Raw genomic sequence first — 18020 nt, forward strand, 5'->3', positions numbered from 1 at the left:
CTTTTCCTCCAGGAACTTGTCCTAATCTTTTTTAAACCCAGATGTTAACTGCTGTTACCACATCCTCTATTCCTTGAGTGAAAAAAATATTTCATCCTGTTCATTTTAAAAGTATTTCCATGTAACTTCATTGAGTATGTCCTAGTCATAGTACTTTTTGAAAGCGTAAAAAAAGAAATCAATTTACATTTACCCGTTTCTACACCACTCGGGATTTTGTACATCTCTATCATATCCCTCCCCAAAACCATTATTTTCCAAGCTGAACAGCCCTAACCTCTTAAGCCTTTCCTCATGAGAGAAATTCCATCCCCTTCATCGGGGCTGGTGGTTGGGGGGGCGGGGATAGTGCTGGGCAGACTTGTACGGTCTGTGCCAGAGCCGGTGGTGGGAGGCGGGACTGGTAGTTGGGAGGCGGGGATAGTGCGGGGCAGACTTGTACGGTCTGTGCCAGAGCCGGTGGTGGGAGGCGGGACTGGTAGTTGGGAGGCGGGGATAGTGCTGGGCAGACTTATATGGTCTGTGCCAGAGCTGGTGGTTGGGAGGCAGGGATAGTGCTGGGCAGACTTATACGGTCTGTGCCAGAGCCGGTGGTGGGAGGCGGGGCTGGTGGTTGGGAGGCGGGAATAGTGCGGGGCAGACTTATACGGTCTGTGCCAAAGCCAGTGGTGGGAGGCAGGACTGGAGATTGGAAGGCAGGGATAGTGCTGGGCAGACTTATACGGTCTGTGCCAGAGCCAGTGGTGGGAGGCGGGGATAGTGCTGGGCAGACTTATACGGTCTGTGCCAGAGCCGGTGGTGGGAGGCGGGGATAGTGCTGGGCAGACTTATACGGTCTGTGCCAGAGCCAGTGGTGGGAGGCGGGGATAGTGCTGGGCAGACTTATACGGTCTGTGCCACAGCCGGTGGTGGGAGGCGGGGATAGTGCTGGGCAGACTTATACGGTCTCTGCCCTGAAGAGCACAGGTACAAATCAAAGTAGGGTATGCACAAAAAGTAGCACATATGAGTTATCTTGTTGGGCAGACTGGATGGACCGTGCAGGTCTTTTTCTGCCGTCATCTACTATGTTACTATTCTGGTCACCCTTCTCTGTACCTTTTCTAATTCTGCTATATTTCTTTTGAGATACGGTGACCAGAATTGCACAGAATACTCAAGGTGAGCTTGCACCATGGAGTGGTACAGAAGCATTATTGTATTCCTTGTCTTATGCTCTCTTGCCTAATAATTCCCAGCATCCTGTTTGATTGTTTAGCTGCCGTCGCACACTGGGCAGACGATTTCAGCATATCGTTTACGACGAAACCTAGATCCACCACCCTAGGCCACTCCTCCACTGTTGCTACTATTTGAGATTCTACATGGAATGTTGCTATTCCAACATAAACATTCCATGTAGAAGTCGGCCCTTGCAGATCACCAATGTGTAATGTGGCCGCGCAGGCTTCTGCGAGTCTGACATCCTGCGTATGTGCAGGACGTCAGACTCACAGAAACAGAAGCCTTTGCAGCCTTCTACATGGAATGTTGCTAGTGGAATAGCAACATTCCATGTAGAATCTCCAATAGTAGCAACATTCCATGTGGAATCTCCAATAGTATCTATTTTATTTTTGTTACATTTGTACCCCGCGCTTTCCCACTCATGGCAGGCTCAATGCGGGGCTTACATGGGACAATGGAGGGTTAAGTGACTTGCCCAGAGTCACAAGGAGCTGCCTGTGCCTGAAGTGGGAATCAAACTCAGTTCCTCAGGACTAAAGTCCACCACCCTAACCACTAGGCTACTCCTCCACTAGCAACATTCGATGTAGAAGTCGGCCCTTGCAGATCACCAATGTGGCCGCGCAGGCTTCTACATGAAATGTTGCTAGTGGAATAGCAACATTCCATGTAGAATCTCCAATAGTATCTATTTTATTTTTGTTACGTTTGTACCCTTCGCTTTCCCACTCATGGCAGGCTCAATGCGGCTTACATGGGGCAATGGAGGGTTAAGTGACTTTGCCCAGAGTCACAAGGAGCTGCCTGTGCCTGAAGTGGGAATCGTTCCTCAGGACCAAAGTCCACCACCCTAACCACTAGGCCACTCCTCCATTATTATCTCTGATCATAAGGTAAAGTGCAGGAGGATTGCGCCTGAGCGCATACGTGGCTTACATGGAACAATGGGAAGGTACAATGGTTGGTTACAAGAGAAAAAGTGGGGTTAACAGTTGTCAGGTGGGGTTCACAAATCCATAGATAGAGCGGGAGTTTCTAGAGGTCTCTAGTGGAAGTAGTAGGATGGGTGGCCCCTATGGTGTAAAGCCCCGCCCAGCGCATCCCAAGATGCACTGGGCAGGGCTGGGCGCCACCACTGTTGAGGTGGCACTGCTGAAAGAGGAAGGCGTCTACCTCCCTCCTCCAACAATGGTACGGGTGGGGGGGGGGGGCAGTAAAGTGGGCCATGGACCACCAGGTCAGGGGGGCTTGATTTGCGGCCCACTGGGCCACCAGGGCTTTTCTTGGGAGGGATGCTAGGGGAGGTTACTGGGGCTGGAGGCCCACAAGATCTCCAAACCCCCCTGAACTTGTGTCGGGGGGGACTGGAGGTCTGCTGGACCTCCAGCCCCTAAGTCGCTTGGGGAGGGGTTCCTGCTGTGGGGTTGGGCTGCATTGGGGGGAATGGGGGGCTTGCTAGCATGCAAATGTATGCTGGACAGGCTGACCATTCCTCCCCAATGGTCTGCAAAGCCTAACGCCAGCTCCGAGCTGGCGTAGGCTTTGGCGCGCTGCTCGCTGATCACTGGAGATGAATATGTTTAGCATGCATTTGCACGCTACTTGTGCTAAGAGCCCTTTGCATGCTAGTTGCGTTCAGAGCTCGCAAGCGCGTTGTCATGCGCTCAGGGGCTCTGATCATGGGGCGCTAGCAAACACAGGCGCTAATAGCCTCTAGTGCCTGCGTTTGCTTCTGATCATTGGCCCACAAGTTATATATCCTTTGGTGGTCTAGTGGGTAGTTGGGGCCAGGGGTGTAGCTACATGGGGCCACGGGGGCATGGGCCCCCCATAGATTTGGCCCTGGCCCCCCGCCGCTGCCAACCCCTTCGACTCCCCTCCAACCCTCCCCCGCCGCCACCGGGTACCTTTGCTTGCGGGGGTCCCCAACCCCCGCCAGCCGAAGTCCTCTTCTCCGGCGCGGCCACGTTGCTGATCTGCAAGGGCAGGCTTCTGTTTCTGTGAGTAACAGAAGCTTGCCCTTGCACATCAGCAACACGGCCGCGCCGGAGAAGAGGACTTTGGCTGGCGGGGATTGGGGACCCCCGCCAGCAAAGGTACCCGACGGCAGCGGCGGGGGAGGGTTGGCGGCGGAGGGGTCAAAGGTGGTGGTGGTGGCAGGGAGGTCAAAAATGACGGGGGGGGGGGGGCTAAAATGTGCCCCCTCACCTCGGCCTCACCTCGGGCTCTGGATCCCTCCCCCCCCCCCCCCAGCTGAAGTTTGGCTACGCCCCTGGTTGGGGCTGAAGTGATCCCCAGCCACTCCTGCCCATGATGGCTCCGATCTCATAATGGCTGCTGTGACCTCAAAGCAGCCATTTTGGCAGCAGAGATGACACAGGCAGGAGCAACAAGTGATCGCTCCTGCCCTGACTACCCACTAGATCACCAAGGTACGTACAATAGCCCCGGGGGGAAGGAGGGGCGCCGGTTCCTAGAAACCAGTTTCCATTTCAGTCGCCCTCTAAAAATGGCAAGTACATGCTGATGATTTGAGTTTGTGCGACACGAGATCCTACTGCTTCGTTTTAGGCAGCAGCTGCTCTTCGCTGCCACCAAGACGTTCGTTGCTTGCCTAGGCGGCTGCCTAGTCATACCTAATGGCTGGGCCAGCCCTGCTCCCCCTATCAAGGAACCTCATTAAGGGCCCCTTTTACCAAGCTGCGGCAAAAGGGGGCCTGTGTGGCGTGTGGTTTTTGACATGCGCCAAGGCCCACTTTTACCACAGCGGATAAAAGGTAGGTCTTTCTTTTTTTTTAAAGAAATGGCTGTGCGGCAAGTGAAGCGCTTGCCGCGCGGCCATTTCGGGTGGAGGGGGAGCCCTTACCGACCCCTCAATGGGGGGGGGGGGGGGGGCGGTAAAGACTCCAGCGGTAACATGGTGGTAACCAGGCAGTACGCGGCACTGCCTGATTTCCGCCAGGTCCACAGCAGTGCTACAAAAATAAATATATTTCTGTAGCGCCGGATGACGGCACACTGGGAGTGGGAAGTACCGTCGGGCTGCTGAGGTAGCCCAGCAGCACGCGTTGGGCTTACCGCCGCTTTGTAAAAAGGGCCCTAACAGAGAAAGGCTCAGAAACTTTTCAGCTGGTACAAATGAATTTTCGGGGCCAGCTCTAGCACAGTCAGACTGTTCAACACTTCGGAATGAACACGGGCCACTGAGCATTTACCTACCTTGCTTGTTGCTGTCGCCGTCGATCCCGGTAAGACAGGTGTATTGGTGACTTGCACATACAGGTAGTTATTGTCTATCAGAGGCCAAGCCCCTTGTATTTTGCACGTCTGAAAGCTGTCAGTGAAAGTTCTAAGGTGGGGATCCCCAAAGAGACCGCAGTGGGTATAGTTAGGGGGGGCGGAGTGTTTATGAAAACTCTTTTCATAGTGACAGATCTCCGGGCTGTCGGATCTCTCCTGGCTGTCCCCTGCGGGCACCGTTTGCAGACGAGGCTGGGACGTGGGGCCATCTTTCGAGCAGTTGTGGTTGTTCATCAAGTCCTCTATGCCATGGACGGCGGAGTGATAGGCCAAGTCGCCCCGGCAAGTGCGGGCGGTGCGGCGGGTGCAGTGGGCATACGCCCTGAGCGCTACGCAGTACTCGGGTACCTCTTCGGCGCCCAGGTGATGTGAGCCGGACGTTGCCAACAAGAAATCAGAGTTGCACTTTAAGATCCTGCACTGGGAAGTTACTGTAAGACAGAGAGAGAAAACAGGTCACAAAGCGGATACTCATACCCAAGCTCTCCACCAGAACTTTCCATGCTTATTTACAGAGACTCGTACCAGACACACGTGCAAGCAGCCCTGGGCTCATGATTCTGGAAACAGGAGAGAAAAGGGCCGGGGGGTCCACTCCTTCCACAAAAGCGCAAGCAAAGCAAACCGAGGGTGGAAGAAGACCAAGTCCAAATGAACAGCCCAAACAAGGAAGTAAGAGCTTCAGACAAAGCTTATTAGGACCCTACACGGTCCGTGTTTCAGCAACAAGCGTTCCTCAGGGGTTGGTAAACAGGAGTCCTCTGCTCAGCGCCAAAAAAAACTGTGAAAGTGTTACCAATGCACAGGCGTGAATCCACAGGTCGTGGGGAAACGGCTTCCCTGCGATTGTACGACTTGTGGATTCAGCGTTCTCCCGCCTGTGCGTTGGTAGCACTTTCACGGTTATTTTGGCACTGAGCAGAGTACTCCTGTTTACTGACCCGAGGAAGGCTTTTAGCCGAAACACGGACCGTGTAGGGTCTTAATAAACTTTGTTTGAAGCTCTTACTTCCTTGTTTGGGCTGCTCATTTGGACTTGGTCTTCTTCTACCCCTCAGTTTGCTTTGCTCATGATTTTGGAAGCAAGGCATGGCTTGTTCCACCCATTCTCTCATCTTCCTGCACATTAAAACGTCTTCACAGAAAGAAGCTGTAGCTATGGACACTTTGCACAAGCCTGTTTACCTAACCGAGCAGGGTTAGCAAAGGCAGAACTGTAATTACACTAGGCTCTAAAACACCAATACACTACCTCGTGAAAAAAAAAGCAAAACAAAAAGGGCTGCAAATACTACATGCTAGCAGAATACTGCACCTTGATCACACATGAAAAACACATGACACAACACAATGAACATCCATGAGAGAAACCCGCATGCTGTGGAGGCAGTGAATGTAAATCTCTCTCAGGAATATTCACCGTGGACATCCCGAAAACCTGACTGGCCAAGGAGTCTCCAGGACAGGTTTGGGAATCAACGCGGTAGACGTTAAAATATGCTACATTTACCTAGGTTAAAATATCAAATATAGAAAATCAACCAATATATCTGAAATGTAAAGGGACTGAATATTTGTGACCATTATGTGCATTACAGAAAAAAAAATAAACCAGGGCCAGAGGCGCTAAAAGATTTTTCCCATTTTGGAAATATTTTCAGTCATCCCCATAGTTTCGGGCTCTTTAATACACGGATTTTAGCAAAATTTCAAAGGAACAGTTTATCCATTTGAAAATTAGGTAGCAGAAAGTCTGCAAGCTAAAGACCCCTGGTTAAGTAGTTGAGCGGGGGCAATTACCCTTGCACTTTTTTAAACAGTATAAATACATCGTTCTTAACTCACCTACCAGCTAAAATCTTGTGAGCTCTCGAAAGAACACTAGTCAATGAATGCAGATAAAGCTGAAGAAAACATCGAGGCTGGAAAAAGGCCAGGTCCCCCAGCCACCTGCTTGAAGTGCCAGGGAGTGGAATATGGGCAAATTGTTACGTCCGTTTGTTAGGGATTCTATTCATTTCGTTCAGATATTGGACCTCGTGGCTCTTGATGGGCGTGACAGTGTTTACTTGCTGGGTCTTGATGTGGTAGCTTTGTATACCAACATACCGCAGGATGTAGTAGTAAAGTTAGCCTGCGAGTATTTTGCTGAAGTACAGGTTCCACTTTCCAAGTATTGCAGGAATCGCAGCGGCGGGCGCCCGTAAAAGCATCAAGCAGCCAGGCTTCACTCCGTCCTTCGCTTCCTGCCCTCTCTCTGCGCCCTGCCTTCCTCTGATGTCATTTCCTTTCGGGCGGGCGGCACGCTGAGAGAGGGCAGGAAGCGAAGGACGGAGTCGAGCCTGGCTGCTTGCTGGTTTTACGCCCGCCCGCTCGCTGCTGCAAGAAGACTGTCATCGTCGAGGAGAAGGTCGCAAAAGACTGGGTGGGCCTGGGCCGAGATTGGGTGGGCCTGGGCCCACCCAGGTCCACCCGTAGCTACGCCCCTGCCTCATTTGCTTATTTCCGATCTGAGGAAGAAGGACAACCTTCGAAAGCTAATCAAGAAATGTATTAAGTTATGTCCAATAAAAAAGGTATCATCTTATTTTCTTTTCCATGTTTTATTTTGTTTGATTTCTATTGATAACCTTTAAAACGGTTAAAGCTAAAACTGGATATATTTAGGCCTTTGTTAACCTCGGGAGGATTTCTCAAAGCCTGAGGTGGGCCCCAGTGTGCTCTCCCTCAACCCCCAGCTAGAAAGAGGTTCCCTCCCCCAGGACAAACTGATGGTCTCCCCCCCACACCCCCACCCAAACAGAAATCACACCACCCTTTTACTCTGCTGGCATTAAAACAGTACTGGCTACCTTGCATATTCTTTTGCCACTGCAAGGCAGACAGCATCGCTTTGGACTAGGCCTCCCTCCCCCCACCATGTGTCACCAGTGGTCTTCATTCATTTTTAAGCTGGGGCCACTTTGGATTCTAATGAGCTGAAGGAGAGCCATTCAATATCTTCCCAAGCGGAGCCACACTGCTGACCAGTGTGTGTCAGTGACATCCAATCCCCACCGCCCTTCAAACTCCACTGGGGGGGGGGGGTAGCCTCAAGGTTGTGAGCATTTCCAAACACAGCTCTCTCTCCCCCCCCCCATCCACTTTCCCCATTCTGTCCTGAGCATGGGGAGAGAGGCAGAGTAGCAGGGGAAAAAAATGGGGGCCACCATGGCCACACAATATTTTATCGGCTGTAAGAACACAAACGTTATCTGCCACAGAACCATAGTAACATAGTAGATGATGGCAGAAAAAGACCTGCATGGTCCATCCAGTCTGCCCAACAAGATAAACTCGTATGTGTATACCTTACCTTGATTTGTACCTGCCTTTTTCAGGGCACAGACCGTACAAGTCTGCCCAGCAGTATTTCCCGCCTCCCATCACCGGCTCTGGCACGGACCTTATAAGTCTGCCCTCCACTATCCTCACCTCCCAACTACCAACCTCTCTTCCCCCACCTGCTCCGCCACCCAATTTCGGCTAAGCTTCTGAGGATCCCTTCCTACTGCATAGGATTCCTTTATGCATATCCCACGCATGTTTGAATTCCGTTACCGTTTTCATCTCCACCGGAATTCAAACATGCGTGGGATATGCATAAAGGAATCCTATGCAGTAGGAAGGTTTAACTGCTAATTGATGCATCTACAGGTCATTTAATAGGGGGGATGAGGTGGGGATGGGAAGGTAAAACTTGCACCAAAATCTTAATGCATTAAGACTTTAAAAATCTTAACACTCAATTCTATGGTTCTAAAGTTTGGATCTACCCAGACGTCACTAAGTCGACTCAACAACAAAAAAAGGAAACAGTTTCTTCCTTTAAAACAAAAGACAACGGATATAGGTGCTTCCTTTTTTCTTGCATATCCATGCAAGTGTATAGTTAAACTAGGTCAAACAAAATATACTTTCTTTTCACCGGAACAACTTAAAGCATTTTTAGAATTGAAACAAGTGAAATGAAACAGAACCTGGAGAGAATGCAGCCTTTACCTATAATTTGACTACTACTACTACTACTTAACATTTCTAGAGCGCTACTAGGGTTACGCAGCGCTGTACAAGTTAACAAAGGAGGACGGTCCCTGCTCAAAGGAGCTTACAATCTAAAGGACGAAATGTCAGGTTGGGGTAGTCTAGATTTCCTGAGTAGAGGTGTAGTGGTTAGGTGCCGAAGGCGACATTGAAGAGGTGGGCTTTGAGCAATGATTTGAAGATGGGCAGGGAGGGGGCCTGGTGTATGTGCTCAGGGAGGCTAGTTTTTTGTTTTCCTATGCCCCCCCCCCCCCATCCACCAACCCTGCTCTCTCCCCTGCCCTCCCCCCAGCGTCTGCTTCCCTCAGTTCCGCCCCCTCCTTCCCTCCCTGCTCCCTCCTCCTCCGATTTCCACGCCCATGTCCAAGCCCTCCTCCCTATTGGGCTGTACTGCTGGTGGAGGCGGGGCTTGGACTTCTACACTCTCAGCGTTCCGACTCTACTGCGCATTTGCAGGTCACTTGCCGTTTATATGTTTGATTAATTTCTTTTCCTTGTATTACTTCTCTCTCCCCCCCCCCCCCCCCCGCCCGCCTATGATTGGGGTCTAAGAAAGGTTTCAAATCAGTATGTTTGTGTAAACGCTCTAGTTATTGGTTTCTTTATGATTATAGTGACGTAAATTATCATATATATGAGTGTTTGGAATACCTTTATTTTATTTCTGCCTGTATTTCTATATAAGGTTATCCTTGTGTATTGTCATTAAAAGTATAAATAAAGAATTTAAAAAAAAATCTTATTGCAGTTCAGAACAGTGGCCGCCAATATTTGAACGGATTCTTCTTCCCAACTGAAAAATTTCATGCAGTCTGAACTTCAAGGCTGCGCTGCCCTAGCTGTTTCAAAGTGTGCACATCGATGTTCCAGAGAGAGCACACTGTAAAGCTCACAGGGATTCTCACTGGCTGCTACTTTAATTACATCACATTACTTGTTTTTCTATACACTTGGGGGGTAATTCTCAATAGAGGGCCTAAAGTTAGGATGATACACGCCCCTGCCCCTGCCCCACTCCTGCCCCTCCCAGGTCCACACCACCCTTGGAGTTGCACACTCTGGAATTTGAGCATGCAACTTAGAGAATACAGACCAGGGGCGTAGCTACGTGGGGCCATGGGGGCCTGGGTTCCCGCAGATTTGGCCCTGGACCCCTCTGCCGACAATCCTCTCGACCTCCCCTCCTGCCGCCAACCCGCCGTCACCTACCTTTGCTGGCGGGGGACCCCAACCCCCGCCAGCCGAGGTCCTCTTCTTCCTTCGTTCTGTTTCTCAGTCTGACGTCCTGCATGTTGTACGATCTGCAGGGCTTCGTTCTGTTTCTGTGAGTCTGACGTCCTGCACGACGTCAGACTCAGAAACAAAACGAAGAAAGACGACTTCGTCTGGCGGGGGTTGGGGTCCCCCGCCAGCAAAGGTAGCAGATGGCGACGGCGGGTTGACTGCGGGAGGGGGGGGGGGTTGAGAGGGTCATCGGCAGGGGGGTCCAGGGCCAAATCTACGGGGGCCCAGGCCCTGTGGCCCCATAATAGCTACGCCCCAGACACACACTCTCACAGAATGTGCTTTGTCACTTAGACACACAAGTGTATACTTTACCTGTGAAGGTGCCAGTATTCAGTACGCTTTCGTGCTCAAACAGCACGTAAATATTTGTTAAATGATACATTGCCTTTCCATGGTACAGCCAAAGCAGTTTACAAGTTACATATGGATACTTTCTCTGTCCTTAGTGGGCTCACAATTTAAGTTTTTGTACTGGGGCAATGGAAGGTTAAGTGACTTGCCCAAGGTCACAGGGAGCTGCAGTGGGAATCAAACCCGGTTCCTCAGGTTTTTAGCTCACTGCAATAACTACCCTTCACACAGGGCCACCAAGCCCCTATCATCAGACTAATGTGCCAGGCCTCCCACCCTTGTACAGTCCGAAAAACCATAGCTTCAGTGGGGACATTTGAGGATGTAACCAAAACACCTTTCTGAGAGACGGCAGAAAACTTAATGAAACAGGAATTTTAAGCGAGGTTAAGCACTGCAGCTGTCACTCGCGTAGGCCAGGGAGTTCACCCTTCGATGCGATTTAAAATCAGGTGTTCAATTTTATTTGCTATTATTATGCATATTCTAACACAAATCATAGTGGCCAGGTTAAAAAATAAAGGAAAAAGAGAGGAAATCGAAATAAATCGAGACACAAAAATTAAAATGACAATAATTTAATTGAACTTATTGGGAGTTATTAACCACCTTTATGAACGGATTCACCCAAGACAGCGTAAATACACGAACAATTTAGACTCCTTTAACAGGCTTGTCCCAGTTTAGTCAAGGGCTGCAAGCAGACCAGGTTTTCCGGATAGCTCTAATGAAAACGCATGAGAGCTCTGCACACAATAGATCTCTTTCTCATGCCTATTCATTAGGGATATCCTGAAAACCTGGTCTGCTTGCAGCCAGGACTGAACTTAGACCCAAGTCTGATTTACAAGGCCAGAAGGGAGGGGAGCGAGCAAGACAGCACATCACCCGTTAGTGACACCGTAAACCTACTGTCACGATCCTTCTTGGAAAAACCTTTCCCTGGCACACTGAAACACCCCTGTACCCCCTCAAACTGGCATTAAGGATGGACAGTGTATGTAAAAACTTCTGAGACACCCGTGACTGGAACAAGATTACGAGCCCTGCTGCAATGTGCACACCTGAAGGAAACAAACACCGTGTGTGCTTAAGAGGAACAGAGAACACACAAAGGGAGCCTTCAGAAACCGCCCGCAGTCACCTGATCTCCTGTACCAGGCAGCAGAACACAACACAGGCCTAGCCCCTGAGAACAGTGCATGCCGACCTCTGCCCCCCAGCGCCAACGCTCTTTGAAGGAGAAGGAAGATAAATATCAAAGACGAAACACCTGAAAGGAAAACGGCAGGAAAAGACAAAGCAGCCTTTAACCTTTGCTATGCCTATCAGCTACTGCAGTAATGAACTTAGTGAACAAGGCACGTTGCCCAGTTTCTGGGACTTTTGTTGGGACATAGGGCAGCCAGGAATGGGCCAGTGAAATATCGACGTGTATTGCTCTCTGCGTAGGGGCCCATGGCCACAGCCTGTCCGAGGCCCAGCTGTGCGTAGCCCATTTCCATGGATCAGCAGGCCATACAAACAGATGTTTGCAGGGTGTGAAGGCCTGTGGAGTCAGAATCAGAACCAATTTTGAGGGAGTCGGTAAAAAATGTACCAGGGGAGGGAGGGGGGAGATAAAAATCAGAAAAGTGGATTCTGAGCTCCGAGAGGGGAGATTTAACCTGCCAAAAGTTTAGATATGAAGCCTGAAGAAAAGAGCGTAAAACAAGTCTGATTCCTGTAGGCGCATCTGACAGCCGGAAGAGCATAAACCAAAGGGTTTGTTCTTTTAAAATCTTTGTGCCCTTGGAAAACACTTCTTCAGATATGGAAAATGATCCATAAGGGTAGTTCTTGCGTTCTAAAAACATGCCATCCTTGATTCAGGACTTTGACATGTTTAAGTGATCCAGGGACCTTAGGCTGTGGAGTTCAGAAAGTAGAGATTATGGTGCTTCCATGTGAATATTCTGCTACCTGTGTGACCCAAGCCTCATTTTCCAAAATATGAGCCCAGGACATATGACATTAACCCCGTTTCCCTCACGCCTCCGAGGACGTTACATGAGTGACACTGAGAAGGCAATTTTTATTAAGAAAGACACATAGGCTGCACCTGGGTAAACAGGCCAAAAAAATGCACAGAGTGGAGGAGTGGCCTAGTGGTTAGAGCACTGATCCTGACATCCACAGGTGGCTGGTTCAAATCCCACCGCTGTGCCTTGTGATCTTGGGCAAGTCACTTAACCCTCTATTGCCTCAGGTACAAACTTTGTGAACCCTCCCGGGACAGGAAAATACCCAGTGTACCTGAATGTAACTCACCTTGAGCTACTACTAAAATCCACGTTCCAGCTTCAAAATAAAAACTTTCAACATTATAATCTATGGTGGGAGTCGATATTCGAAGCAATTTAACCGGCTAGAAACGACTCCTGACTGTTTAAATCGCCTGTTCTGGATTAAACTGATTAGAGCAGCTGAAAACACCAAACTAAAAACCGGCTATTTTGGGGGCATTCCAGTGGCTGAGTGGGCAATTGGCCAGTTAAGAGCCGATATTCACCACTTAACCAGCCAGGTTAACTGCATAAAAGTCAGTCATATCTTTATGTGTAACCCAGGGGCGTAGCTATCATGGGGCCACAGGGGCATGGGCTCACGTAGATTTGACCCTGGACTCCCCTGCCGCAACCCTCTCGACCCCTCCTTCCCGCCGCCAACCCTCTCCTGCTGCATACCTTTACTGGCGAGGGACCCCAACCCCCGCCAGCCGAAGTCCTCTTCTCGGCTGCGCGGCGTTCATTGCTGAATGATACGATCAAGTTTCTGTGCGTGCGTCTGACGTCCTGCATGTTGTTGTGCAGGACGTCAGACGCACGCACAGAAACAGATTCAAACTTGATCAGATCATTCGGCAATGCCGCACGGCCGAGAAGAGGCCTTCGGCTGGCAGGGGTTGGGGTCCCCCGTCAGCAAAGGTATGCGGTGGGAGAGGGAGTCGAGAGGGTTGCAGCAGCGGCGGCAGGGGGGGTGAAAGTTGGCGGCGCCGGGGAGGGGACTAAAATGTGCCCCCTCACCTCTGGCTCTGGACCCCCCTCCCGTCGAAGTCTGCCTACACCCCCTGGTGTAACCCATAGCTGGTTAAGTTCTGAATATCACAATTAAGTGGCTATGTGTTAGCTGACACCGAGTCATGCAATGGGAGCAGTATAGTACTGTACAAGTTGCACAAGTAAACTATAGACACGCCCATGCCCCTCCCACAGTCACGCCCCCTTGCAGTCATGCGCTATAGCACTTGTGCGCGCCCTTATAAATACCGTGCACTACCAGTGATAGAACTGCCCTTCGCAATTTTCCTTGCTCTCAGACGGCTTAAAATCCAAGTCTGTACCTGAGCTAGAGGGGGGATTAAAGTGACTCAACCAAGATCACAAGAAGCAGCAGTGGGATTTGAACCTCCAATGCCTGGTTTCTTATCTTTTTGCCATTTGAGAATCCTCTGTATTAAATCCACTCCTTTTAAAGTTCCGTCACTGGTTTTCTGTCTCCATTACTTCCTTTGGGACAGCAATTAAATTGTACAGCGCTGCGTAACCCTAGTAGCGCTTTAGAAATGTCAAGTAGTAGTAGTAATTCGGGCATCCACCACTTTTTCTGTGAAAAAAAATAACACCACATTTAACACTGCTTCCGAGTTTGCCTCTCTCCGGCTTCATATTGGGTCACTGGTTGTACCACTTCCTTCCTTTGGAAAGGGTTAATTTGTGCATTCTTCCTTCCCTTCCCCACTTTGCTAGAGATGACCTATTTCTACAACTTCCTATTCCAATGACCTGGAAACATCCACTAGAAAGGTTTCTACCATAGCCAGAGGTCCGCAATGCTTTTGGACAGCGCCAAACCTGGTTCCTGTACCGCCCCTCTCCATCAAATACTTTTAAGGTGCTAAAGGTGGGCTTGGGGGTTGGTCTGCATCTCTCTCAGGCTGGGGTGGGTGGGGGAGGTTCCAGCTGACTCTTGGTGGTGGGGGGGGGGGGGGGGGGGGGGGGGGGGGAGTGATGCATTTACTCCTGACAGTATCTTCTCTCAGGCAGACCAAGTGTCTTCTAGAAGTCTCATTCTGGCCTCCTGGTTGGTCAGGGCTGGAAGGTGCATGAGGAAATCCTTCTAGCAGTGTCTCTCTCAGGCTGGGGGGAGGAGAGGTGGGGGGGAAGAGTCACCTAGCTGTACGTAGGACTACAGCAGCATTTTGAAAAGGAGGCACCGTTATGGGCCAGCTTGCAGGCCCTGGAAATGCACCTTGAATTCCATTACCATTTTCATCTCCACCATCTCCCACAGGAGGGCATTCCACATATCCACCATCCTTTCCAGGAAGTATTTTTCACGGAAAGGCTGGTGAATACGTGGAATGCCCTCCCGCGGGAGGTGGTGGAGATGAAAACGGTAAAGGAATTCAAATACGTGTGGGATAAACACAAAGGAATCCTGTTTAGAAGGAATGGATCCACGGAATCGTAGCGGAGATTGGGTGGCAATGCCGGTAATTGGGAAGCAAAACCAGTACTGGGCAGACTTCTATGGTCTATGCCCTGATCGTGACTGAATAGATAGGGATGGGCTGGAGTGTAAATGTTAAGGGGCTTTGACGTTAGCTTCAGAACTTTTAGTACAAGAAGAGTGCTGGGCAGACTTCTACGGTCTGTGCCCTGAGAATGGCAAGGACAAATCAAACTCGGGTACATATAAAGTATCGCATACCATGTAAAATGAGTTTATCTTGTTGGGCAGACTGGATGGACCGTACAGGTCTTTATCTGCTGTCATTTACTATGTTACTCTTTGGGGTTCTACATGGAATGTTGCTACTAATTGGGATTCCGGAATCTTGTAACTCTTTAGGATTCTAGAATCTTCAGAACTTTTAGTACAAGAACAGTGCTGGGCAGACTTCTACGGTCTGTGCCCTGAGAATGGCAAGGACAAATCAAACTTGGGTGTGCACATAAAGTATCACATACCATGTAAAATGAGTTTATCTTGTTGGGCAGACTGGATGGACCGTACAGGTCTTTATCTGCTGTCGTTTACTATCTTATGCTGCCACCCTATCATTTTCCAGGTGCAGAAGTGGGGCCACAGTATGTACCACTGACTCAGGGCAAGGCCAAGATTGGACCCATTTCTAAGGCAGCTCTGGCATTCAGCAGCCCGGGCAGGATGTCTGCCCAAATGTTTTCAAAGTGTCACAGTTTGACATCTGAGCCAGCAGCTACCGACCCCCCTCCAAAAGTAAAAAAAAAATAAATGTCTTTACCAGAGTGGGCACCGAAGGAATGTGCATGGACATTGCTCTCTGGCAACGCAGGCACCAGCCTCTCCCGGGAACACTCTGGGTTAGGAACCTCACAAGGGACCCGGTTCTGCCTGGAGATGACCAAATATTTTCCCAGCCTAGTTCTGCATTACTAAATCAGCAGGATGCAGCCCAGTCTACCAGCTGCAAAGGACTTAAATATAAATCCACATATGCAGCCAGCTTCTCCTACATAAGCGCGCAACTATGGAACGCACTACCAAAGGCCATAAAAACAATGCACGACCTAACAATCTTCCGAAAACTGCTGAAAACCAACCTGTTCAAGAAGGCATACCACAATGATCTATCCTAAATGCTAGACAACTAGACTTTACATGAACTAGACAAAACCGAACTCTTTACACTAGACTGATAACCTTCGTCGCTACTAATGAAAGTTACGCAATACACACTACCACTTTGTTTCTCATGCCGGAAATGAACTTTCTATAGTTGATTATCTAACTTATTTTAGAATTCACTCTATCATTCAGAAACTTCAATGCAATACCACCTTGTATTCTACTCTACCATTTATGCGCCTTAATGCAATACCACTTGTAATTCTCTATCCGGAAATGGCGATCGCCATTACGGCATAATGTAAGCCACATTGAGCCTGCAAATCGGTGGGAAAATGGGGGATACAAATGCTACAAATAAATAAATCAATAAGTTACAGGAGCAAAAAGCAGCTCAGACACCCATCCAACAGCAGTAAGAAACCAAGTTAGCTATCAAAATCGGAACTCTCCGTGCTGTGGTCCAGTGGATCAGGTTCTAAGAGTGAATCTGAGCTGCGCTGGGATACTGACTCCACATCTGGAGAATCGGGTTCATTCAGGCCGATGGGGGACAACGACTCAGACAGTCCTTCACAGTTGATATGATACAGCCCTTGCGTGCCCTCAGGTCTACAAACACGTGTAATAAAAGGTTTTTCTGGGTCTAGAAATGATCTCGATGCATATTATAAAAACAGTGTGGCTGCCACGTTAGCCCACTTAGATGCACAGAAATGAGAAGAGGTGACACTTTTTTATTGGTTTAAGTAATTATTAGTCCGATAAAAGGGTATCAATTGCACTGCTTGAGCGGGTTATGACATGCCATCTGCTCCCTGCCGTACTCCCCAGCGTATCTTTCACGGGAGTTTAATGATGCGTGTACAGTCAGGCAACACTGTGAAATAAACATTTTATCTTATCATCAAGGCCAAAGAAAGTGATGCTTGAAAGCTGAATCATCCTGTACACTGGGATAACCTTACCCTTCACCTGAAGCCTGGCTGCGATGCTACTGGACTGGGGTCAGTGTAAAAGAAGTGAATTAAACTAGGAGAGAAATCGCCAACACATACTGTACGGTCTAAGAAACAAACAGCTGCTTTTGATGCTGACAATCTCCAAAGCTACAATACGTATCATAGTAACATAGTAGATGACGGCAGAAAAAGACCTGCACGGTCCATCCAGTCTGCCCAACAAGATAACTCATATTTGCTGCTTTTTGTGTATACCCTACTTTGATTTGTACTTGTGCTCTTCAGGGCACAGACCGTATAAGTCTGCCCAGCACTATCCCCGCCTCCCAACCACCAGCCCCACCTCCCAACCACCGGCTCTGGCACAGACCGTATAAGTCTGCCCAGCACTATCCCCGCCTCCCAACCACCGGTTCTGGCACAGACCGTATAAGTCTGCCCAGCACTATCCCCGCCTCCCAACAGTAGATGACAGCGAATAAAGATCTGATTCTGTATGGTCCATCCAGTCTGCCCAACAAGATAAACTCATAGCATAAGGTATGATGTGATACCACCTTGATTTGCCCTTGCCATTTTTCAGGCACAGACCATAGAAGTCTGCCCGGCACTGACCTGGTTCTCTAGCTACTGAAGCTGAATCTGTCCTGCCATGATCAGGGCACAGAAGTTTTGCCCAGCACTGGCTCTGCTTCCCAATTACTGGTGTTGCCATCTAATCACCACTAAGCTCGTTTGGTTCCACACCTTCTATACAGGATTCCTCTGTGTTTATCCCACACATTTTTCAATTCGGTTACCGTTTTCATCTCCACCACCTCCTGTGGGAGGGCATTCCAGGTATTTATTTGCTGCATTTGTACCCCACATTTTCCCACCTATTTGCAGGCTCAATGTTACTGTTCCAGTTCAAATTATATATATATATTTTTTAGTTTATAACCTCAAATGAGGTTCCGCTGTATTCAGCTGATGCCTAGTTCCCAACTGGGTCAGGAGCTGTTTCAGTAACTAGTCTAAGAAATGCATGATCTGCCCATCACCATCCACTAGAGATACTGAAACACTGGGCATCTAAGGCTACACAGCACCCTACCACCCCTCTCCGTGAAAAAGTACTTCCTGATATTATTCCCGAGTTGGCTCCCCCGGAACCTC

The 18020-nt window shown here is 49.3% G+C and overlaps 1 protein-coding gene across 1 annotated transcript in view; it reads right to left on the reverse strand.

Annotated features, from left to right (window-relative positions):
- Positions 1 to 18020, reverse strand: part of RGMA (repulsive guidance molecule BMP co-receptor a) — a 106912-nt gene that overhangs the window by 16032 nt on the left and 72860 nt on the right. The window contains exon 3 of the mRNA XM_030189720.1: positions 4447 to 4958. Within this exon, the coding sequence (XP_030045580.1) occupies positions 4447 to 4958 (512 nt within the window). The remainder of the gene's footprint in view (positions 1 to 4446; positions 4959 to 18020) is intronic.

The sequence above is a fragment of the Microcaecilia unicolor genome, chromosome 1, assembly GCF_901765095.1.
Source record: "Microcaecilia unicolor chromosome 1, aMicUni1.1, whole genome shotgun sequence".
In the NCBI taxonomy this organism is placed as follows: Eukaryota; Metazoa; Chordata; class Amphibia; order Gymnophiona; family Siphonopidae; genus Microcaecilia; species Microcaecilia unicolor.